Source organism: Carlito syrichta, unplaced genomic scaffold, assembly GCF_000164805.1.
Source record: "Carlito syrichta isolate Samal-C Ts95f unplaced genomic scaffold, Tarsius_syrichta-2.0.1 Scaffold315839, whole genome shotgun sequence".
Lineage (NCBI taxonomy): Eukaryota > Metazoa > Chordata > Mammalia > Primates > Tarsiidae > Carlito > Carlito syrichta.
The window spans coordinates 322,783-347,405 of record NW_007259935.1 but is presented as its reverse complement, the minus strand read 5'-3'; the positions used below and the strand labels follow the sequence as shown (position 1 = coordinate 347,405).

The 24,623-nt window shown below is 34.8% G+C and overlaps 1 protein-coding gene across 1 annotated transcript in view; it reads right to left on the bottom strand.

Moving 5' to 3' along the window:
• POF1B (premature ovarian failure, 1B) overlaps nucleotides 1-24,623 on the bottom strand; it is a 90,119-nt gene that overhangs the window by 22,315 nt on the left and 43,181 nt on the right. Inside the window, exons 6-12 of the mRNA XM_008073423.1 lie at nucleotides 17,944-18,074; nucleotides 10,635-10,662; nucleotides 9,428-9,502; nucleotides 2,819-2,911; nucleotides 1,836-1,949; nucleotides 864-1,016; nucleotides 234-353 (exon numbers count right to left, since the gene is read on the bottom strand). Of these exons, the coding sequence (XP_008071614.1) occupies nucleotides 234-353; nucleotides 864-1,016; nucleotides 1,836-1,949; nucleotides 2,819-2,911; nucleotides 9,428-9,502; nucleotides 10,635-10,662; nucleotides 17,944-18,074 (714 nt within the window). The remainder of the gene's footprint in view (nucleotides 1-233; nucleotides 354-863; nucleotides 1,017-1,835; nucleotides 1,950-2,818; nucleotides 2,912-9,427; nucleotides 9,503-10,634; nucleotides 10,663-17,943; nucleotides 18,075-24,623) is intronic.

The following is a 24,623-nucleotide window of genomic DNA, read 5'->3' as shown; positions in this document are numbered from 1 at the left end:
TATCTTCTTTTATTTTTCTGGAAGAGATTAAGCTAAAAGGGAAAACAACAATGATATGTTATATACAATAATGTGTATTTAGTCAAAAAAAAGATTCCATGCCATATTCCTAAAGCCATACCTTGTAGCTTTATTGATATTTCCTTGTAGCGTTAAACTTGAAAACATCATTATCTATCTTGTTAGAAAGTTTGTGCTGATCTGTGTATTTATGCAATGTAGCATCAACATACCCTTAGCTTGCAGATTTCGCTATCTTTCTCCATTCTCAAGTTTTTTACCATCTCCATATAATGGTTGCCAATCTCATCCATTTTAGCTTGCAGCATTGGGCCTGTGCAAGTCTCAGAAACCTAAACAAGACAAAATAATTTTTTGTAAGTGGATCGATATAAAGGAAATACATATTATGTTACAAGGCTTATTATTAGCTGAACTTCCCAATTATATATATGTGTGTGTATATAAGTATACACATTTTAAGAAAGGAAAAAGCTATTAAAATTGTAATACTCAATATTCCAAAAACAAAGGTTGAATACAAGTCACATTTGATTTCTGTAACTACAAGGGATGCTCAAAGTAGTTACCATCAGCATCTAGACACTTCTGATTATGGTGAACTAAAAGTAATACATAGATAACATCTCTTAAAATGTGTATACAATTTTTGGCACCCCCTGATACAGACTCACACACACACACACGCACACACACACACACACACACACACGTGTATATATAAATGTGTATGTGTATGTGTGTGTGCATGTATGTGTGTGTGTGTCTTTACTACTGCCAGTGCTAGGATTACAATGGCATAGCTAAGGCAACACTATATATTTAAAACATAGTTTTAATACCTGCATCCTAAGGTTTTTATTCTCTTGCTCTAAACTGCATTTACAATATTCTAGTTCTTTTAGTCTGTATTCCATGTCTGACAGTGTATGCCGAAGAGAGAGATTGTTTTCTTCCAATGTCTGGCATTTTGAGCTTGAGTCTTGAAGTCCTTGCTGTAAGGAAGACACAAGTACATAAGATAAATGCATTTTACTTTTTGCTGGGGAGTGCTCTTTTAATTAACTCATTCAGTCAAAATCAAGTACTTATTTTTCCATGCCAAGTTTTCTTATATCCTTTCCCTTAGATGGTATATTAAATCAGTCATGTAAGATATTAGAGTCTTGCTTTTAATTGCACTTGCCTATTTTGAATGAGAAAGAATCAAGACTTAATGAATTGTGTATATTCCAACCAATTTACCAATCAGGCTCTTGCTACTCTTTGATAATACTGAATTCTGCCTTCTTATAAGCACAAAAATAACCATATACCTGATTATGTGACAACTAGCAACTGAATAAGAATTTGGGACAGTCATGGGAGTGAAGATTAGGAAGAAGTGAGCCTTAGACACGCCTTAGAATTTCTTAAGAATTATCTCTGTTCAGAGATTTAAAGAGATCTTCTAGAGTGTATTCACCCATTTATTAATTGCACAAACGTGTTAAAGTCTACAAAAGCTTTTTTCATTGACATTGGTAGAGTGAATATAAGAACCTAGAATTTCAGTCTACACAATTCTTGTCAACCAACAACAGATACAATTGCGTACTGTATATATTTTATATCTAAACTATTTAAGGCTATCTGTTTATCAAAGAGTACTTTCAGTCACTGGAAATACTCAAAGTCACTCAATTCTCATATGAAAAAGTGTTCTATCATGTTTTAATTATCTCTGGACTGTATCTCATAACATCAATGTACCAGTAATTGTACATACAAAAAGCTATCAATATAGTTTATCATCAATAAAAGCATCACCTTACCTGCTGCTGGCGATTGTTTGCTCTCACTGATGCCAAGAGTTCTTCATATTCTTTTGTTTGAGTTTCTTTGAATGCCAAGTCTTTCTCAAGTCTTATCTTGTCATTTTCCAGTGACTAGAAGCATAAATTATTTATTATGACTCAGAATTACTCAGAAATTTGTGAAAAGTTACATAATACAAAGATTTGTTTACCTTGAAAATTGTAAATAAGCACTTGTTTCATTTACACTTGGTTAATAAAGCAGAATTCTTAAAAGTATAGCAAAATATAGGATAAGAAAGGATTGAAAATTTTAAAACCTGCAATAAAAGAGTACATTATGATGGATTGACTAACTCTGTATGCAATGAAGCAGAACCTTCTGAAATGTTTTAGTTTCTTTTCCAAGCTACAAAGACCCCTTGTTAATCTCAGCAAGTGGTTAATTTTTAAATTAAAGTCTAAATATGTTCATCAGAACTCAGAAACAAACAAATGAAGAAACTATTCCAAAGTCCTCAAAGAGTTATTCATTGTATGGAAAGCATTCTGAATGAATCTAGCTGATAGAATCAAGAACATCAATTAAAATTGAAAACAGAAAAGGTTAAGTTCTTGGAGAAATAAGTTTTCAAGTTGTTATAGTTGAAGATAAATTCAGAATATGCTTTATTATTATAGAAAAGAAGGGCATTTGCCTTCAATGAGTCAGATTATTTTAATTTTTCAGGCTACTCCCTAGTTTTAAGTATTAAATTGCCTTAGTGGTAAACTATATAATAAGTACACACCCAATATTCTTTCATTTACATATTGGACATCTCTTTTATCCTCTTCAACCCCAATTAATTTTTCAAGGAAATAATTTAGCTGTGTCTGAGTGAGTGCACTTTTTTTTTGCTTTATTAAATTTTAAAAAGGTTGGCTGAACATTTTTATTTCTATATTAGAAAGTTAGGTACTAGAAAGGCTTTGGAAAGAAAAATCACAATAAATCTTACTGTCAAATCATTTTGAAGATGTCCAAGTTCCTCTCGTATATTGTTAAATGTGGACAGCACTAGACGGAGTGACTTAACAGACATGCCCCTCATCTGAAGGAAGAAAACAGTTGATAGTTTTTTTACTAACATTTGAAACTAGGCAGTATATAAGTAAATGTAATCTTACTTTTCTCTTTCTAACAGCAAATGTATTAATAATTTTATTTTTGATATGGCAATATTAGAAAAGTGATATAAGGCATCTTGTCAATAATGTACTTAAGCAATCCAAACAATATTCCTAAAGCAATCATAACTATGATTTAGAACGAGAATTTATTATTTTTTCATGTTATCATCTTTTGTCACAAGGTGAAATTCTATCAGCAAATTTTCAATTTTACTTTTATTCTTTATTTAAAAGATTAGAAAAGATGAGGCAGTCAATTTTCAAATAATGAAATGAATCTCCCTAAGTGTACTGCCAAGTGCATGGATTTCGCCTGGGATGAGAAGAATATAATATGAATTAAGTTTATAACTTTGAAACATAAAACCACATCTCAAATTTTAAAGAAGAGGAAAACCTTTCACTAGATTATTCTCATTTCTTCAAAGAAAAAAATCTTTAAAAACAGATAACTTCAGCTTCTGGAAAGATGAACTAGAAATAGTTTCCCCTAGTTCTCCTGCTAAGTACAACTAAAAACTCTGCATACATATATAAAACAAATATAAAAAGACTTGGAATGTTGAAAAGAAAACTGGTTAGGAATCTTGGGACTTGAGAAATGACACGGAACTGAGTTCCTGAATTTTTTTTTTCCTTCATACATCAGACTGATGTTGGGGAATTTAATCCAGACACATCAATGGATACAGAAAAAAAAAAGTTCTGAGAAAAGCCTTCTCTCTCTAGCCAAAGGATTGTGAAAGGGGTAGCCTAGCAGGACAGAACTTTTAGATAATAATCACTTTACTCTAGCCAAGTACAACAGAAAAAAAATGCAGTTCTACTTCCACCCAAACCATCAAAGACCAAAAGGGGAGCCTAAACTTCCCCCTTGTCAGACTCTAAGGAGGCATACCAGCATCATTTACGAGGTTTGTGTCAGAGAACACAGATTGAACTGATGGGGCTTTCACTTGCACTGAATGAAAATAAAATCCCAAGCACTGTGATGTCTGTTAGGGTTATATCAAGAGAGACTGAGTGGAGAAACCTCAAATTCCACCACCTGCTGGCAGTAATAGGCAGTGCCCATACTCCTGATGTTTCAGTATCAGAGCAAGCCTGCCAAAGCTGAATATTTGAATGAGATACAGAGTATCATCACATAATACCAATAATGCTTAACTTTCCATTGACAATCACTTATTATTCTAAGAACAAGGAAAATCTCAACTTGATAAGAAAAAAAAACAATTAATAGACCACACATAAGATAACAGAAAGGTTAAAATTACATGACAAAAGTTTGAAAGCAAACGTCATAAAGTGTTTCAACAAAAAATTGCAAGCATACTTAGATAAAAAAATATGATGTCTTGATAACGAAATAGAAAGTCTCATTAAAAAATAGAAGATACAGTGAGTAACTAAATGGAAGTTTTAGAACTAAAAACTTCAATAACCAAAACAAAACTACAAAAACCACAGCAAAACAAAATACTATCAAGTGGATGGGCTAAAAAGCAAAATGGAGAGAACAGAAGAAAGAATTTGTGAAGTTAAAGATAGAACAACTGAGTCCATCATAAGAAAACTATCTATAAAAAAAAGCCCTGGGCCAGAAGACTTTCCAGCAGAATTCTGCAACACATACAAGGAGTTGATACTAATACTATGAAAGTATTCAAGGCAATCTGAGAAAAACAGAATACTCCCCAAATCATTTTATGAAGCTAAAATCACACTGATATCCAAACTAGGTAAAGATCCAACAAAGAAAGAGAGCTAGTTGGCCAATACCCCTTATAAACATAGATGCAAAAATTCTCAGCAAGATTCTAGCAAATCAGATCCAATAACACATCTCAAAAAACATCCATTATGACCAGGTAGGCTTAATCCCTGGGATGCAGGGCTGGTTCAACATCCACAAAACCAAAAATGTAACTCAATACAAAAACAGATGTAAAAACAAGAATCACATGATTATATCATTAGATACAGTAAAAGCTTTTGATAAAATCCATCATCCCTTGTTGATAAAAACCCTTGAACACCTAGGCATAGAGGGAACATACCTCAAAATAGTAAGAGCCATCTATGATAAACCCACAGCCAACATATTGTCAAACAAGCAGAAATTGGAAGCATTTCCCCTGAAAACTGAAAAAAGACAAGGTTGCCCGTTCTCACTCCTCCTTTTCAAAATAGGATTGGAAGTCCTAGCTAGAGCAATCAGACAAGTGAAGGAAATAAAGGGCATCCAAATAGGAAAAGAGGAAATTAAGTTATCCCTCTTTGCTGATGATATGATCTGATACCTTGAAAATCCAAGAGAATCTGTCAAAAGCCTGCTTGTACTGATAAAGGACTTTAGCAAAGCCTCAGGGTACAAAATCAATGTACAAAAGACAGTTGCATTCCTATACACCAACAAGCAAGCAGAGACCCAAATAAAAACCACAATCCTATTCATAATAGCCACCAAAAAATGAAATACCTCGGCATTTTCCTAACCAGAGAAGTGAAAGACCTCCTCAATGAGAATTACAAAACACTGCTCAAAGAAACCCAAGAAAACACAAACAAATGGAAAAGTAATCCATGCTCATGAATAGGAAGAATCAACATTGTTAAGATATTCATCCTACCAAAGTCAATCTACAGATTCAATGCAATACCCATTAAGTTAGCAACATCATTCTTCTCAGACCTGGAAATGACAATACAGAAATTCATATGGAAACATAAATAACCACAAATAGCCAAAACAATCCATAGCAAAAGAAACAAAGCAGGAGGTATCACATATCCAGACTTCAAACTTTACTATAAGGCTACAGTAATCAAAACAGCCTGGTATTGGTACAAGAACAGGTACATAGAACAATGGAACAGGATAGAGATTCAGGAAGCAAAGCCTCAATTTCTCAACCAACTCATCTTTGACAAAGCCTCCAACAACAACCACTGGGGAGAGGAGAACCTATTCAGTAAATTTTGCTGGAAAAACTGGCTGATCACACGCAGAAGCTTGAAACAGGACCCCTACCTATCACCATACACAAAAATGAACTCTAAATGGATCAAAGACTGAAACATAAAACCTCAAACTATCAGAATCTTAGAAAATGCAGGAGACACCCTTATAGAAATTGGAACTGGCAACCAATTCCTATTCAGAACCCTAAATGCCCATACCTTAAGAACTAAGATAAACAAGTGCGACCTCATCAAACTGAAAAGCTTCTGTAAAGCAAAAGAAACCATCAAGAGAGCAGGGAGACAGCCCACAGAATGGGCAAAAATATTTGCCAACTGTGTATCTGACAAAGGCCTAGTATCTAGGATCTACAAGGAATTCAAATGCGCCAAAAGGAAAAAAACAAACAGCTCCATTAAAAAGTGAGCAAAAGACATGAATAGACACTTCTCAAAAGAAGACATACAGGCAGCCAACAGACACATGAAAAAGTGCTCAGCCTCACTCATCATCAGAGAAATGCAGATCCAAACCACATCGAGACACCACCTAACACCAGTAAGAATGGCCATCATTAATAAAACAAACAACAGATGCTGTTGAAGATGCGGAGAAAAAGGAATGCTTCTACACTGCTGGTGGGAATGCGAACTAGTGCAACCTCTTTGGAAGACAGTGTAGAGGTTTCTGAAAGAACTAGAAACTGACCTTCCATATGACCCAGCAATTCCCCTATTGGGAACATACCCGGAGGAACTCAAATCATTCTACCAAAAAGATACCTGCACACATATGTTTGTTGCAGCTCTATTCACAATAGCAAAAACATGGAACCAACCATGCTGCCCATAGAAGCTGGACTGGATAAAAAAATGTGGTACATACACACAATGGAACATTATGCAGCCATAAAGAAGGACAAATACATGGACTTCACAGCAACTTGGATGGATTTAGAGTCGATCATACTCAGTGATCTATTACAGAAACAAAGAATAAAGTACCATATATTCTCACTCATAAGCAGACCTTGAACAATTATAGTACTATAAGAAAGGGATTGGTAGTAGTGGGAAACTGCCAGAGGAGGAGGGGTGGGATTGATTGGCAGTTGAGGGAAACTGCTAGGGGAGGGAGGGGCATACCTCATCAACAAGGGTACCTGCATAATCAACGTTTGTATACCTAACCCTGAATTCCCCCCCACATCTTTATAATAAAAAAACCGAAATAAAAGAAATTCACATGACAGCAGATTTCTCATTAAAAGTCACAGAGACCAGAGAGAAGTGGCATATTATTTTTTTAAGTGCTGAAAGAAAAGAACTGTCAATTGTAAATTATGTATCCAGTGATATTATACTTTATGAATGAAGAGAAAATCACATTTTCAGATTAAGAAAAGCTAAAATTATTTGTTACTAGCAGACTTTCTCTAAAATAACAGTTAAAGGAAGTTCTCTGAAGATAAGAAAATGATAAAAGAATGAATTGGGATATTAAGAAAGAAGAAATAGCATGGTAAGCAAAAATATGGGTAAATACAATAGGTTTTCATTCTCTTGAGTTTTCTAAGTTATGCTAAATGGTTGAATCAAAAATTATAACATTGTCTGATGCAGTTCTCAATGTATGTAAAGGGCATACTTGAGACAACTGATCTATAAATGTAGAGGGTAAATAGAGATAAATGAAGCAAAATTTCTCTAGTGCACTGAAACTGGTAAAATATTGACACTGGTACACTGGATCAGTTATACATATATAATGTAATACCAGAGGAACCAGTAAAAAACCTATCCTATGAGATGCGCTCAAAAACACTAAAGACAAATCAAACTGGAATTCTAAAACATGTTCAAGTAATCCATAAGAAGACAGGACAAAGAAAGTAGGAAAATAAAAAACAGCAAAAAAAAAAAAAAAAAGAAAAGAAAAGAAAGAGAGAAAGAAAACAAAATGGCAGACCTAGGTCTAATACTTGTATATCAATTACATATCAATAATTGCAATTTATCTAAATATGCCAATTAAAAGTCAGAGATTGACAGAATGAATAAGAAGGAAAAGACCCAACTATGTGTTGTCTACAGGAAAATCACTTCAAATATAATAAAATTTCTGCATATATGTATAAAAGACAGTAAAAGATTGGAAAATATATATCATGGAAACAAACATTAATGAAAAAATAGCTAAAGCCATGCTAAGTGGGAAATAGCAATAAATGCTTACTTTAGAAAACAGAAAATTACACATCATAACCTAAGTTCTTATGTCAACCAAATAGACAAAGTAGAACAAAATAAACCAAAATCAGGCTACTAAGTGTTTAACAAAGAAAAAACAGGAAATATACATGCGTTCTAGAAAATAGAAAAGAAAGAAACACTTCCTCAGTCATTTTATGTGGCTAGTATTACCCGGACACCAAAACCAGAGAAAATACAAAATAAAATAAAACTACAAACCAACGTCTTTCATGAACTTAGATGCAAAAATCCTCAGAAAGAGTTGAACAATAACAACAAAAATAAAAACAAGCCTAGAAATGCACCTTGGCAAGACATCCCACCACCAGAGATAATATCAATAATATCCCCCAGATTCAGTTTCTGAGGAACATATGTGTTCCCCATGTTATCATATCTTTGTAATACAGACTGTGTGTTACTAAAATGATATTTCATTCAAGTTATACAAATATGCTACTAGGTTCGATACTTAGATAATCAACAAAGATATGAGACCAAATATCAAACTTAGACATTGACCTCATAAGGCTAAACTAGATTATCTTTAGAATCCTTTCTTGCAAATATACTAGGGGTGCCAAAATATGTATACACATTTTAAGAGATGTTAAGAGGTGTTTGTCATAATCAGAAATGTATGGACGCTTTGAACACCTCTTATAATTGAAGAAGTCAAACGTGACTTATATTTATCTTTTATTATCAGTATATATATTTGGTATTACAATTTTAATATTGCTTTTTTTTTCTTTCTTAAAATGTATACTCTTTTTTTGGCATTCTCTGTACGTACTCTTGACCTGTGTTCTCTTCTTTCCCTATAGGGGAATTTACTGCTCCAGTGATCCCTAGACTTCCACAATTCAGGAATAGTAAGGCACTGGCCTTTCCATCTTTCTCTGCTAGTAGTGTGGTAGGGTGGGATGGGGTAGAGGGTAGAATGGAAAAGTGGGAAAAGAATATGAATCAGAGTCAGATTGTAATAAAGTGCTGAGGAGTGATTAAAAGCATTCTACAGAAGGGAATATTTCTAGAATACTTTCTTGAGTGCCAGTCTACAATGCTAGTTTTTGATGGTCCTTTGTCTAATCAAAGAACAATCAACTCTTATGAAACAGGATTTTTACGTGCGACTTTCTGTTCTTAATTAAAGAAAGCATCCTAGGGAGTGGTCTGTTAGTGTTGATCTCACATGTCAGCTCCTTATCCCATCTCACCTGCAGAATATAGCGAATTTGCTGTTTTGTAAACTCTGACAATCCTTTAGGAATCAATGATTCGACGTCCTCTGACTGTAAGAAAAGAGAGGCTTATCCATTGAACAGATACTCATTAGTATTTTAATATTAGGGTTGACAGTCCACTGACTTTGTGGAATGAGGCATATTTTTATGGACATTAAGAGATCAATTCACTTTTTGAGAAATAACTTCTATAAACTTAATTTCCAGCCTTAACAGTTCTTGCTTTTAAAACATTAATTATATGACAAACATCATAGAAATAAATCCAAAATCCAGGCATTTTAGAGGAAAACTTTAGGCAATCAATTAGATGTTCCATTCCTATTTTCAAAAGTACAATTAAACACCAAAACAGTCTATTAAATTCCACTAAACACTTTACACATTGTACCTTTCAACAACTGGAAATTTTGTTGGGTGATAGATATGACATTCCAGGCTGATTTTTTACAGAATGAAAACTTTGGGAAATAAAAAAATTAAGGGTGTTACAGGGCTTATTGAGAATTTGCATAGAGATATGATGACTTGTGAAAGATTATTATGTTGCTACAGCAACATTGAAAGCCTTCAACTAATTTTAGGTGTGAAGCTGAATTGGAGTATGTGCTTCTTAATGGCAATTTAGGACTTACTGAGTTATTGTAATCAATACTGTATACCAATGCATTGGAAAAAGATTAACAATTACCACAAAAGAAGCAATTGTGCTTTTTATTGCATTGAAACCAGTCATTTCTTTATTTGGTAATTTATTCCACTAAAAGAAATTATTAGCAAAATACGCACATGTAATAGGATTAATACTTAAAAATGTTTTACTTCAAGTTGCTACCTATTTGGCATGACTTATAAAAGGGTTTGAAGCATATAAAAACAAAATTTGCTATTTATTTAGTTAGTTGTGTAGATTTCAGTTTTCTAAAGCAGACAGTATGTGGTCAGTTAAATTTTAAATATTGTAATAAGCCAAGACAAATTAAATCATAAAGTGGAAGTTGATAAAACATTTTTGTGAATGATTATTACTCTTATAACTATTACAAAGATGTAAATGAATTTCACTAACCTGTATTTCCAGTTGAATGAAGGTACTTAACTAAAATAATATTATTAGTACAAATATCAGAATCTTCTTTGTTATCTACTACATTTGATTTTCAGCTATTTTGGCACTTACCTCATTTTCAGACTCAAAGTCTTGTTTGCTGCAAGAATGAAAAAAAAGATAGACAATATTAGGATAATTTACTCACTGATCATATATGAATGCTGATGTTCTATTAATCTTATTTTACTTTTTGAAATATAACAGCACTGATTCCATTTATAAGCATAAATGAAAATTTAAAAACCAACTAAAATGGCACATTTAGTTAGTTTGACTACAATAATTTTTCTAGAATTAGCTGATCTATTAAAAATGGGCAACACCTGATAAGCAAAACAATAAAATATGCATAAATGTTTAGTAACATCCATTAGCACCAGTTCATTTATGGCTAGATTAGAAGCCCTTGGTGCTTGGCAATAAATACTAACTGGGTGAATAAATAATAGTAATTTTTAAAATCTATTTCTACCTCCATTTTCTCCTTCTTGTGTCTTTCTGTGTTAATTCCAGCTTCTCTCCACAATGTTTCCAAGTTTTACATACCTTTTTTTAATCAAAATCAAAATTTGCAAGAAAAGCTTGCATAACTCATTCGATCTATTCCAGAGTATATTTGACAAAGATAAGGCTCAAGGGTATTTGAATCTTTACATAGGGACAAAGTTTTGAGCAAAATGATCAAAATTCTAGTGGGACAATAGAATTTCTAGCATCATAATGAGGATTTGGCCATAAGGGTTGAAATGCCCTCTGTGGAGTCGTGTTAGGTAGGCAAATGCTACAGGAGAATTATTAGTGGTTATACCATGTGGACATTTTCTCCTTTGGGAATGGAGAAAACTGGAAAAAATACGGTTATAGCAGTGGGGGTGGGGGGCAAGAAACAAGCCTTTATCTTTTGCCTACCTGCTTCCACTCCACGTGGTGGAAGGATTGGGTCCAAAATACATATGGTGAACATACTTCTCTAGCTAGAGCAATCAGACTGAAAAAGGAGATTAGGGGTATCCAAATAGGAAAAGAGGAAGTCAAGTTATCCCTCTTTGCAGACAACATGATTCTATACCTCAAAAACCCAAGAGAATCTGTCAAAAACCTCCTTGCACTGATAAAGGACTTTGGCAAAGTCTCAGGGTATAAAATAAATGTGCAAAAGACAGTCGTATTTCTATACACCAACAATAAACAAACAGAAACCCAAATAAAAGGCACAATCCCATTTACAACAGCCACAAAAAAATGAAATACCTTAGCATCTTCCTAACCAGAGAAATGAAAGACCTTTACAATGAAAACTACAAAACACTGCTCAAAGAAATCAAAGATGACAAACAAATGGAAAAATATTCCATGCTCATGGCTTAGAAGAATCAACATTGTTAATATGTCCATCCTACCGAAGGCAATTTACAGATTTAATGCAATACCCATTAAATTACCAGCAGCATTCTTCTCAGACCTGGAAACGACAATACAGGAATTCATATGGAAACATAAATGACCACGAATAATCAAAACAATCCTCAGCAAAAAAACAAAGCAGGAGGTATCGAGGTATCACACTCCCAAACTTTAAACTTTATTATAATGTTACATAATCAAAACAGCCTGGTATTGGTACAAGAACAGGGATACAGATCAATGGAATAGAATAGAGAGTCCAGAAGCAAAACATCAATTTCTTAACTAACTCATCTTCGACAAAGCCTCCAACACCAACCACTGGAGAGACAAAAACCTATCCAGTAAATGCAGAAGATTACAACAAGACCCCTACCTATCACCACACACAAAAATCAACTCTAAATGGATCAAAGACCTAAATGTAAAACCTCAAACTCTAAGATTCTTAGAAAATGCAGGAGACACTCTTATGAAAATTGGAACTGGCAACCAATCCCTCCTCATCAAAACCCCAAGTGCCCATGCCATAAGAGATAAGATAGACAAGTGGGACCTCATCAAACTGACAAGCTTCTACAAAGCCAAAGAAATCATTGAGAGAGCAGGGAGACAGCCTACAGCCTGGGAAAAAATATTTGTCAACTGTATCTGACAAAGGCCTAACATCTAGGATCTACAAGGAACTCAAACATGCCAAAAAAAACAACCCCATCACAAAGTGAACAAAAGATATGAATAGACACTTCTCAAAAGAAGACATATGAGCAGCCAATAGATACATGAAAAAATGCTCAGCCTCACTAGTCACCAAAGAAATGCAAATTAAAACCACTCTGAGATATCACCTAACTCCAGTCAGGATGACCATTATCAATAACTCAAAAAACAACAGGCTGAGTTGAGTGGATTGCCTGAGCCCACGGGTTCGAGACCCGCCTGGGCAGTGAGACCTCATCTGTACAATAAATCAAAAAATCAGCCGGGCGTGATAGCGCATGCCTGTAATTTCGGCTACTTGGAAGGCTGAGGCGGAAGGATCACTGCAGCCCAGAAGGTCGAGGCTGCGGTGGCCGGGAGCGGCCACTGCACTCCAGTCTGGGCGACAGAGTGAGACTGCAACTCAAAAACAAAACAAACAAACAAAAAAAAAAACAACAGATGCTGGAGAGGATGTGGTGAAAAGAGAACACTTCTGCACTGTTGGTGGGAATGTAAACTAGTACAGCCTCTGTGGAAAACAGTGTGGTGATTCCTAAAAGATCTAAAAATTGACCTTCCATACGACCCCACAATCCCCCTACTGGGAATATACCCAGAAGAACTCAAATCACTCTTGAAAAAGATGCCTGCACACTATATTTATTGCAGAATTTTTGAAAATAGCAAAATCATGGAACCAACTGTGCTGCACATCGAAAGTGGACTGAATAAAAAAAGTGGTACATATACATGATGGAATATTATGCAGCCATAAAGAAGGACAAAATTATGAACTTCACAGCAACCTGGACAGACTTAGAATCTATAATACTGAGTGATGTATCACAGAAACAAAGAACTGAATACCACATGTTCTCACTTATAAGCGGACATTGAACAATTATCATAATACTATAAGAAAGGGATTGGCAGTAGTGGGAAACTGCCAGGGGAGGGCGGGGGCTGGATTGGCAGTAGTGAGAATCTTCCAAGGGGAGGCGGGCACACCTCATCAACAAGGGTACATGCTTAATGAGCATTTGTATACCTAACCCTGAATTATACCCCACATCTTTAAAATGAAAAAATAAAATAAAAAAGCAAACAAAAAATAAGTAAATAAAACTAATGATAAAAAAGATGTCCATTCTACCCAAAGAAATCTACAGATTTAATGCAATACCTCTACTTCTCAGACAAAAAAGTACATATTTTCTGACAGCAAGACTATATATATATATAAAGTAAAACAGTTTTAATGCATTTGCTTCTACCACTGTTTTCTAAGTAATTGCTTATAAGTGGGTCACTCACTGTGAAAAATCTCTTGCAAATGTACAAACTAGTATAGAGAAAGAGAACTGAAAGTTCCATTTCCCAAGGCATGACTACATATGTGCAATTGTCTGCATGTACATATGTAGTATTTTCTGTGTTGCCCAAAGTAAAAATTGTGGAAAGACCCTCACAAAAGCTGAAATAGCATCTAGTTTTTTAATGATTTACTAAAGTAGCTGCATGTACATATTTGAAGGTAAAGCAAGTTAAAAACATGAATTACAATGCAGATTTTGTAACCATGCATTACTGTTAACTGGAATTGTGATGGTATTAACAGACCTTTTTCATTTAAAAAATACCAATTTTATTTCTCCCAATTCCAATGCCAATCTAATATACATGCCCCTAGTCACTTACTTTTTTCCATAAATAAGAAAACTATACAAAGAAACAAAGCAAGGAGTAATCAATGGTGCTTAATATTGGAATTGTTCAAAGTAACCAGAATAGTTTCATGAGACAATCTTTCTTAATTCTGACCTTGCAGTCCACTTATTGCTGAAGTGCGTTTTGGAAAGAGAAGAACAGTAGAGACAAAAGGGGAGGGAGAGAGGGAGAAAATGGAGACAAAGAGAGAAGACCAGGGAGGTGGGAAATTCAATATGGATTATATCTTCATTCAGCACTGGGGAATGGTGACTAGAGTGACATTGGACAGAAAAAGAAACAGAATGACAGTCACTTTATGCCATCTCACCTCCAAAAAAGGAAAGAATGTAATAAGCAAAAACAAAAGGAAGTAGGGAAAGAAGGAAGGGATGCAGATAAAAAAGCTAACAACCTTATGACAAACAGAAATTTTGGGAACCAACATTTTATGAGACCTTAATCCACTCCAGAGTGTTTACTAATTTGGAGGCACCAGTTTTCTGTTTTCCTTTTGGTACTTTTAGCTAGAATTAAAGTCAAATCATTCTCATGCTTAATTATACATTTAGGTCATTACCTTTGTATTTTTATAAAACCCCTTAATGAGAGGAAGTATTCAAAACCCTCAATGACACCTTTACCAGGATGATCCTTATGAAATAATTTAACTTCCCTTGCTCATTTACTTTCTCTACTTTCATTTAGATTTATTTCCAAGACTATTTTATTTTATTTTCTTATAAAGATGTCGGGTGCAATGAGGTCCCTGAGTGATTTACAAGCAGGTGAGGTTTGGGCCTCCATCTGGACCTCACATCACCTGATTTAGAATCTGGTACCCATAGTGAGGTTACAACACCCCTCCTCCTTCCTCCCCTGGCAGTGTCCTGCTACTGCCAATCCCTTTCTTCTAGTATTGTGATCCATGTTCAGAGCCCACTTATAAGTGAGAACACGTGGTATTCAGTTATTTGTTTCTGTGATAGTTCTCTGAGTATGATGGACTCTAAATCCATCCAAGTTGCTGCAAAGTCTATAGTTTTGTCCATCTTTATAGTTGTATAATACTCCATTGTGTATAAGTAATTATGTTAATGCTGCTTGTAAGTACATGTCTTAATTCATTTATTACTTATAACAAATCTGTGAGTATTTTATAATCATTGTTTTACAGTTGAAGAAACTGAGGAACAGAGAAGTTAAACAAGTTGCCTGATATTGTACATCCAGTATGTAACAGAAGTTGCAACATGAACCCAGGATATAAACTCTGGATTTAGAATCAGGGTACTTATGATTACATACTAGATATGTCAATTTTACAATGTAACACTTTGATAGAAATATACACAGGGCATGATTAATGCACAGAAGAGAAGCACCTAGACCAAATTGAAGTTATATTATAGGCCTCGCTGAAAAGCTGAGTCAGAGTTTATAAGTAAAAACATACTTAAAAATGTTTGGATACATCTCAAGCACTTATCTGTGTAATCTTAAATTAGTGACAATCTCTTTAGGTCTCCATCTGAATCATTGTAGAGTTATTGTGCAAATTATATAGTATGAATAAAAAGCACTTAGCACAGTGCCTGGCACATGGTGAACTCGCAAGAAATGATTGACCAATGAGTTAGGGGAATGATTTTAAGGTAGGGAACTTATATAAAGAGATGAATGTGAGAAATAATTGGATATTGGGAGAGAGAGAGTTGTTTGAGTAATAGGTAGTGGGGAAGAGGGTGTTGATTAGGATAAAACAATGATGAAGGCCTAGCTGAAGATGGAAATCATGCATTTATAATAGCACCAGCTCAAATAAATGACTCTGCTTTCTCTAGCAGCGATCCACTACATGGGTGTAGCAGTAAAGAAGGCATTCATTCCTTCAAAAAATATGTATTGAGCATCACACTAAACCGGTCACCTTACTATGCACGAAAAACATCTGGGTAAATAAAACAGCCTCATGGAGGCCTCTGCATTCTAAGGATAGTATGTGTTGTGTGTTGGATGAAGGAGGTGGTGGTAAAGAGACAATAAACAAGGCAGGGAGCTAGAGTAACCCAGAGTCTGGATTTTGCTAAGTGGGAGAAACAGTTAGATAAGGAGCCAAAGCAGTTGAGGGTGATGGTCAGAGAATCATTGCAGTCATGAGTATGAAAGCAAGGAAATTCTGGAGGGAGGAGCCAATAAATGGAGAAAAAAGACATGGACAAGAGTTTAAGAGAGACTACATTGCAGGCACTAAAAATATTATTGACGTGAAAAAATATATACTTTATACAATAAAAACATATACTGCATAAAATATATACTATACAAATACTATTCATTCATTTTTTAGTGAAAAGGTGTACAAAATAGTATATTTAGTGTCATCTCATTTATGTAACCTGTGTAATACATAAAATTATATATTATTTTAAAACTCTAAGAAGTAGAAGAATTTAGTTAGTGAAAAGTCTGAATTAGAAAAAGTTCTATTTCCTTTATCTTCCAGATTACTCTGAATTTGTGAAACTTTCCTACATTTTTCCTGATAGATGACTACATATATGCTGCAACTATATAGTAGAAGGCAACTTTTGGGGTGTAGCTTATAGAATTAATTTCATGACATAATATGCTCTTATCTACACATGAACAGTTGATAAGTTATTACTGTGTATATATTTCAATATGCAATTATATATTACATCATTACATAAAATTTTACATTGATATCAATTTATGACTATATTTGCATATAATTTATATTATATATAATATTAATACAATACACAAATTTTATATGTAATATATAACATATCAAATATATATTAAACTCTAGTCTCTATATGTTGAACATACACATGTAGAAGATAAACAATGGTGGGTTAGCAGTGGGACTGTATCTTATATCATCAGTATAATATCTTAAAACAAGTCATAATACACCATGCATTTCTTGAGTTCCTTGCCCAAGAGGTTGTTTTGTCAAAGTACATTAGAGAAGAAAACACACAGAATTCTTTACTAATCCTAAAATGACTTGAGTCATCTTGGTTTCATGATAATGATTTTCATAAACTACATTAACTCTTAAAATGAGGCATTTGCTCAGATCTACTCAAGCATTTCCCTATTAGCCCATTAAAAGTACTAGAGATAGCCGTGCTCGGTGGCTCAGCCTGTAATCCTGCACCTTTGGGAGGCTGAGGTGAGTGGATTGCCTGAGCCCGCGGGTTCGAGACCCGCCTGGGCAGCGAGACCTCAACTCTATAACATCAAAAAATCAACCGGGCATGGCCGCACATGCCTGTAATTCCGGCTACTTGGAAGGCTAAGGCGGAAGGATTGCCGGGGCCCAGCAGGTTGAGGCTGTGGTGGCCGGAAGCGGCCACTGCACTCCAGTCTGGGCGACAGAGTGAGACTCCAACTCAAAAAAAAAAAAAAAAGTACTAGAGATTTCCTGTGAATATAAAACTGTTAGTAAAAATAGTATCTATTTTAAAAATACTAAAATGTTGTAAAATGTTTGATAACTGCAAAATTCAGGTAAATAATATGTTTACAGTACCTTCCTCCAATTCTCTCCAAATGTTCTAATAAGCAGTGATATAGATCTGTATTCTTACGGTTTAGATCAGCAAGCAACTCTCCAAAATATTTGGGGTCCAATTTTTCAGGGCCATCATCCTGAATTATCACCTGAAGCAAACATCAATCATAATTATCACCTGAGCAAACATCAATCATAATTATAAACAATATTATGTTGTTTTAAGTTTACAGATATTTTAAAGTAAAATAATTATTAAAGTCATCACATGGAGCCGGGCTCGGTGGCTCAGCCTGTAATCCCGCGCCTTTGGGAGGCTGAGGTGAGTGAATTGCCTGAGCCCGCGGGTTCGAGATCCGCCTGGGCAACTTGGCGAGACCTCATCTCTACAATAAATCAAAAAAAATTAGCTGGGTGTGGTAGCACACGCCTGTAGTTTCAGCTACTTGGAAGGCTGAGGCGGAAGGATCACCGGAGCCCAGCAGGTCGAGGCCGCGGCAGCCGGGAACGGCCACTGCACTCCAGTCTGGGCGACAGAGTGAGACTCCAACTCAAAAAAAAAATAAATAAATAAAGTCATCACATGAATCAAGTCATATATATTGTATATATGTATTGTATTTGAGGTATGCACCTTTCAATATGAGAAGAATTTAAAGGAAAATCAACATTGCAATAGCATTTTCAATTTCATTTCACTCAAGTCTAAATGATCTAATGAAAGCAAAGCTTATATAACATATACAAATTCTTGAATATGGGTACTTTAATAAAACAGTAAAAAAAAGTAAATCAAAATCTCTAAATTCTCCATTATCACCACATGACTTACTCTTCTATCTCCTGTGGGAAAAGAAAATGTAAATTGTATTTTTATTTTTTAATTTAAAAATTAATTAACACATGATAAAAGTATATATTTATAGATTTCAGTGTGACATTTCAATACCTGTAAACAATACGTAATGTCAAATCAGTATAATTAGCATATTCATCACCTCAAACAAAAGTCATTTCTTCATGTTAGGAACATTCAAAGTCCTCTCTTCTAGCTATTTGAAAATACAGAGTAAATTACTGTTAGCTATTGTCTCCTGACAATGTTTTAGAACACTGGAATGTATTTTTCCAACATAACTGTAATGTTGTATCAGTTAACCAATCTCTTCTTATACCCTCTTCTCTCCTTACATTTGCAGCCTCTAGTTACCACTATTCTATTCTCGACTTTTATGATCAACATATTTAGCCTCCATATATGAGTGAGAACATGCAATATTTATTTTTATGTGCATGGTCTTTTTCACTTAATGTCTTCCATGCTCATTCACGTTGCCTCAAATGACAGGATTTCATTCTTTTTTTAAGCCTGAGTAATATTCCATTGAGTATAAGTATCACATTTTCTTTATCCATTTATCTGTTTTGCTTTTTTTAAAATTTATATTTCATTTTAAAGATGTGGGGTACAATTCAGAATTAGGTATACAAGTGGACATGTACAGGTAAAGTTTGGGTCTCCCTTTGGTCCCCACTTTGCATGGTTTGAGAGCAGGTATTCTTATTGATGTTGTGTCCCCACTGCCACCCCACCAGTATCCCCCCCTACTCCCAATCCCTTTCTTATAGTACTATGGTAAATGTTCAGGGTCTACTTCTGAGTGAGAAAATGTGGTACTCAGTTCTTTGTTTCTGTGATAGATCACTGAGTATGATAGATTCTAAATCCATCCAAGTTGCTGCGAAGTTCATATGTTTGTCTTTCTTTATGGCTGCATAATATTCCATCATATATATGTACATTTTTTTTAATCCAGTCCTGTTTAGATGATTTGGTTCCATGTTTTCGCTACTGCGAATAATGCTGCAATAAATATGAATGAGCAGTTATCTTTTTTGTAGAATGATTTTAGCTCCTTTGGGCACATTCTCAGTAGGGTACTGCTGGGTCATATGGAAGGTCAATTTCTATTTCTTTTAGAAATCATCACACTGTTTTCCATAGAGGTTGAAATAGTATACATTCCCACTAGCAGTATAGAAGCATTCCCTTTTTTCTGCATCCTCACCAGCATCTATTGTTTGTTTTATTAATGATGGACATTCTTGCTGGGATTAGGTGGTATCTCAATGTAGTTTTGATTTGTGTTTCTGTGATGATTAATGAGGCTGAGCACTTTTTCATGTCTATTGGCTGCCAGTATATCTTTTTTTGAGATTCATCTGTTCATGTCTTTTGCCCCACTTTTTAATGGGGCTGTTTGTTTTTTTTTCCTTTCGTCATGTTTGAGTTCCTTGTAGATCCTGGATGTTACCATTAATCTGTTGACAGGCACTTAGGTTGATTCCATTTCTTGGCTATTGTGAATACTACTGCAGTAAATATAAGATTGCAGATACCTATTCAACATACTGATTTTTGAATTATACTGACTATAGATAAATTATTTTCATTTGGACTTGTATATTTCCAGTGAAATTTGCCAGTACATCTTAGAGTTAGATTAAGTAACCTACTCAATTTCATGTGATTTTATGTATTTCTTGTTGGACTACTTCCATTTATTATTTTGACTGAATATCTAGTCAATCTGAAATGGGAAAGAGTAGCTCAGGGCCAAGTGTCGAAACTTGTAGACCTCAGAGACATTTAAAATTCTAGACACAAATGATTATGAGGTGTCCCAAATAAGACACATTCTATTGGTTTCATATACTCGGGTACCAATCTTTATAGTGTTGTTGGCCACTACACCTCCTATCTCCAAGACACATTAAAGGATAATAACTGGATCACATTTTATATTACTTTTGATATTGCATGTGGAACCTAGTGCCCTAGAAACGCTTTTATTCCTAAGTATATAGATGATAAATGGATTTTGAAGGTGATCACTACTGTGTATCCAAATCATACCCATCTTTTGAAACTCATCTCAAGGTAAACTACCTTCATAAAAACTGAAACTATGCCAGCCAACAAGCTAATTTAATTTAGCTCTTTGTGTTCAATTATATTGAATTGTTTTCAGTTACCTTGTTACTTAATATTTTCATGACCTTTCAGAGGGATAGGTAATTAGGTATAATTTTATGGATGTAAGTCTTGTTCTCTCAGCACCCTCTTCCTACCACAAAAGAAATAAACTTAAGAGTAAGTAATAAATCACACTTTTTGGTATATGCTGTAATATCTTGCACAATACTTATTAAACACTCTAAAGCTGCTCAATAAGTACTTGTTGAAATGAAATAAGTCATCAGTATGATTGCAACTGACCCCCAAATGTCAGCTGATTCTCAACAGTATCTAACAGTATCTCTTAAAGCAGCCAGTGAAGAATGGCTAAGGAAATCAACAAGGGTATAGTAAGCCCTTCCTCAAGAATATCATGGTGATTTCTCATGCCTTCTAAATAAGAAGAAGAGGTCAGCTAATTAGAACAACTAAACTGAACCCCTTGTAGAATTGGAGGTGTGTATTTGAGTTCTACCTAGACTTCTGGATGTTGGCCATCAGATTCTGAGTGATAGGCCCTCTCATGAAATGAAAGTAAAAATTAGGCAAGTCTTTATTCAGAATTAGGTCTCATTTTAAGAGTTAATGTGTTTATGAACATCACCAGGCAAGGATCACACTAGCCCTTTTAGAATCCAAAGCCCAGTAGGGTTCAAAAGTTTGGAGGGGAAGGGACTGATGGAAGTAAGATTCTCATCTATTGTTAAGTCTTTGACAAGACTAGTATTCAAGACAGTGGTGAAATTTCCTAACCATAAACTGTGTTGCACCAGTTAGCAATATTTTCCATTATTAAATCACAGTTCCTTAGAGTTTAATTTTATTGGAACTGTTTGTGGGTGTATGTTGGCATAGATTTTATGGTTGGCTCAAACCATGTTCTTGTTGCTTTGAGAAATCCAAGATAGAAGGCCTCCCACGAATACATGAATGCCTTGGGCCAGAATAATTGCAACATTAATGATTGTAGGTTTTCTGTCTATGACAATATTGAATTGTTAGGATAATTGAGATATAACTTCACCTCATATACACATCTTCCTGATAAATGAGAGCTTAAATGTCAGTCTTGGATAATAACTTAAGGTGTTCACATATAAACAGAGTTCAGAATACAGACTATGTCAAAGAATACTTATTCCCAGATATACAAAATATGATATTCCTCCAAAATTTATAAAAATTATTAAAGATTCTTCAGCATGCATTAATGAAGTACATTTAATCAGAACACAATTTGACTATAATAATGGCAACCAGTTGAACTTCTTGTTTCTAATTGTAGATGAGAAACCCTCAGTGAGAATTGCTTCAGCAAACCCTAGGCAAAGCAACAAAATATTTGAGTGTGTAATCAAAGGCAAATTAGTGGTCATTTCTCAGAAAATCTGTAGAAAGGAAGTAATTTTGAAAGGCAGTAACTCCTAAAGAGAAACCATGAATCTCTTACCTCACTACTGCCTTGGAAATGATTGTTCTGGTTCCAATTTGGGATTTAGTTTCATATTCATATTCTATAAGATTCTAGGAGTAGTAGGTGGACTTTTCAAGCTAGCCTCTACATTATATAAACTTTCATACTCAAAGGTGATGCTTTTTACCAACCATATTTGCATAGTTCATTGACAGATATTATAAAGCCTTGCAGATAGTAGATATGCAATGGTTGCTGATTTCAGCTGAGCTATCTATATGTTCTTGCTTGGTTCACCTCAAGCTTAATGTCACATATTTGTGAGAATGTTTCTTAGGGATACAGACAGCTTGTGGTCAAGAAGTCAATCACAGCCGGGCTCGGTGGCTCAGCCTGTAATCCCGCGCCTTTGGGAGGCTGAGGTGAGTGAATTGCCTGAGCCCGCGTGTTCGAGACCTGCCTGGGCAGGCGAGACCTCATCTCTGCAATAAAATAAAAAAATTAGCCAGGTGTGGTAGTGCGCGTCTGTAATTCCAGCTACTCGGAAGGCTGAGGCGGAAGGATCGCCGGAGCCCAGCAGGTCGAGGCTGCGGTGGCCGGGAGCGGCCACTGCACTCCAGTCTGGGCAACAGAGTGGACTCCAACTCAAAAAAAAAAAGTCAATCACAGTCCAGTAGGACAGGGTCTTGGTTTAATTAAATTTACTCTCACTAGGGAACTGGCTTAAGTGTGTGCATGTGTCACCTATTTAGAAGGGTTATTCAGCATATTATGAAGTGCTTAAAATGCCATGTTATATAAAAGTAATTTTACCTAAGTATTTAACTCTCTGAAAGGTCATGAACATATTAAGTGACAAGGTATGCAGTGGTAAGATCCAACTGGTTAGTAACTTTTGAAATGTTGCGTGACCATGGAAACCTTCACTACTAATAAAAGGTTACAGCATATAGATTATATCTATATGTTCAGCAAAGCTCATAAGGATGATGATATTTGTGAATAAATAAGGTTACCACTTGATTAATTTTGCTTTGATTTGGGACATTTAATAACTGTCAGACCGAATCAAACCATAGTTAATCCAGCAAGCATTAATCCCTGAGAAAATTAAATGCATTTTAGTACAATGCCATTTGGCTAATGTGATTTTAAAAAAAATTGGTCTCTCCCTATTTTGACCACAAGTAGCAAGTCTAGCAAGATAAAAAGTATAAAAATTTTAGGTTCTGAGAATCCTCACTGTTATTTAATCCCTATAGATATTTTAATAAAGGAATGATGCATTATATAATACCTGGTTCATATTAGACTTTTAATAAATGATGTGACTGAATTAAATGTACTGTACAACAATCACAATTATAAAATGAAGACTTCTTTACTTATATCAGTTCTGCACTCAAAATAAAGAACTAATTTAACTTTCTATGTGAATAAACTTAGACAGCAACGTATTATAATGAAAAATAATGGAATCTGAAACCAAAAGTGGAGTTTCCACTTCTTATTCTTCTTCTTTGTGAGTTGAGTAAAGTGCTTAATTTCTGTGAACCTCAGTTTCCTCAACTGTAAAATGTAAGTAATCTAGTACCTATTTTATAAAGTTGCAGGTGGCATCAAATAAAATTAAATGTGGGGTAAAGTGCTTTTTGAAATTGTTAAACCATCATGCAAATACCTTAAGGTATATTTAATTTGAGTTATATGGACAGTTTGCTACTGAAATAATGGTAGAAGGAGTGGAAGACAATACGTTTTTGTTCTTTGTGTTTTTTTTACAAAACCTTCAGCTGCCTGAGAATAGAGACAGTGCCTTAATTGTATTTTTTATTGTAAAGGTATGGGTACAATTTGGGATTAGGTGTACAAGTTGTCATCATACGGGTAAAGTTTGGGTCTCCCTTTGGCCCCCACTTCACGTGGTTTGAGATCAGGTACCCTTATTGATGTTATGTGTTCCCCCTCACCTTCCCTGGCAGCTTCCAGCTACTGTCAATCTCTTTCTTATAGTATTATAGTGAATGTTCAGGTTCACTTATAGTTGAGAACATGTGGTTCTCAGCTCTTTGTTTCTGTAACAGATCACTGAATATTACAGACTCTAAATTCATCAAAGTTGCTGTGAAGCCCATAATTTTGTCCTTCTTCACGGCTGTGTAATAGTCCATCATGTATACATATCACATTTTTTGTATCGAGTCCATTTTTTTTTTTGAGTTGGAGTCTCACTCTGTTGCCCAGACTAGAGTGCAGTGGCCGCTC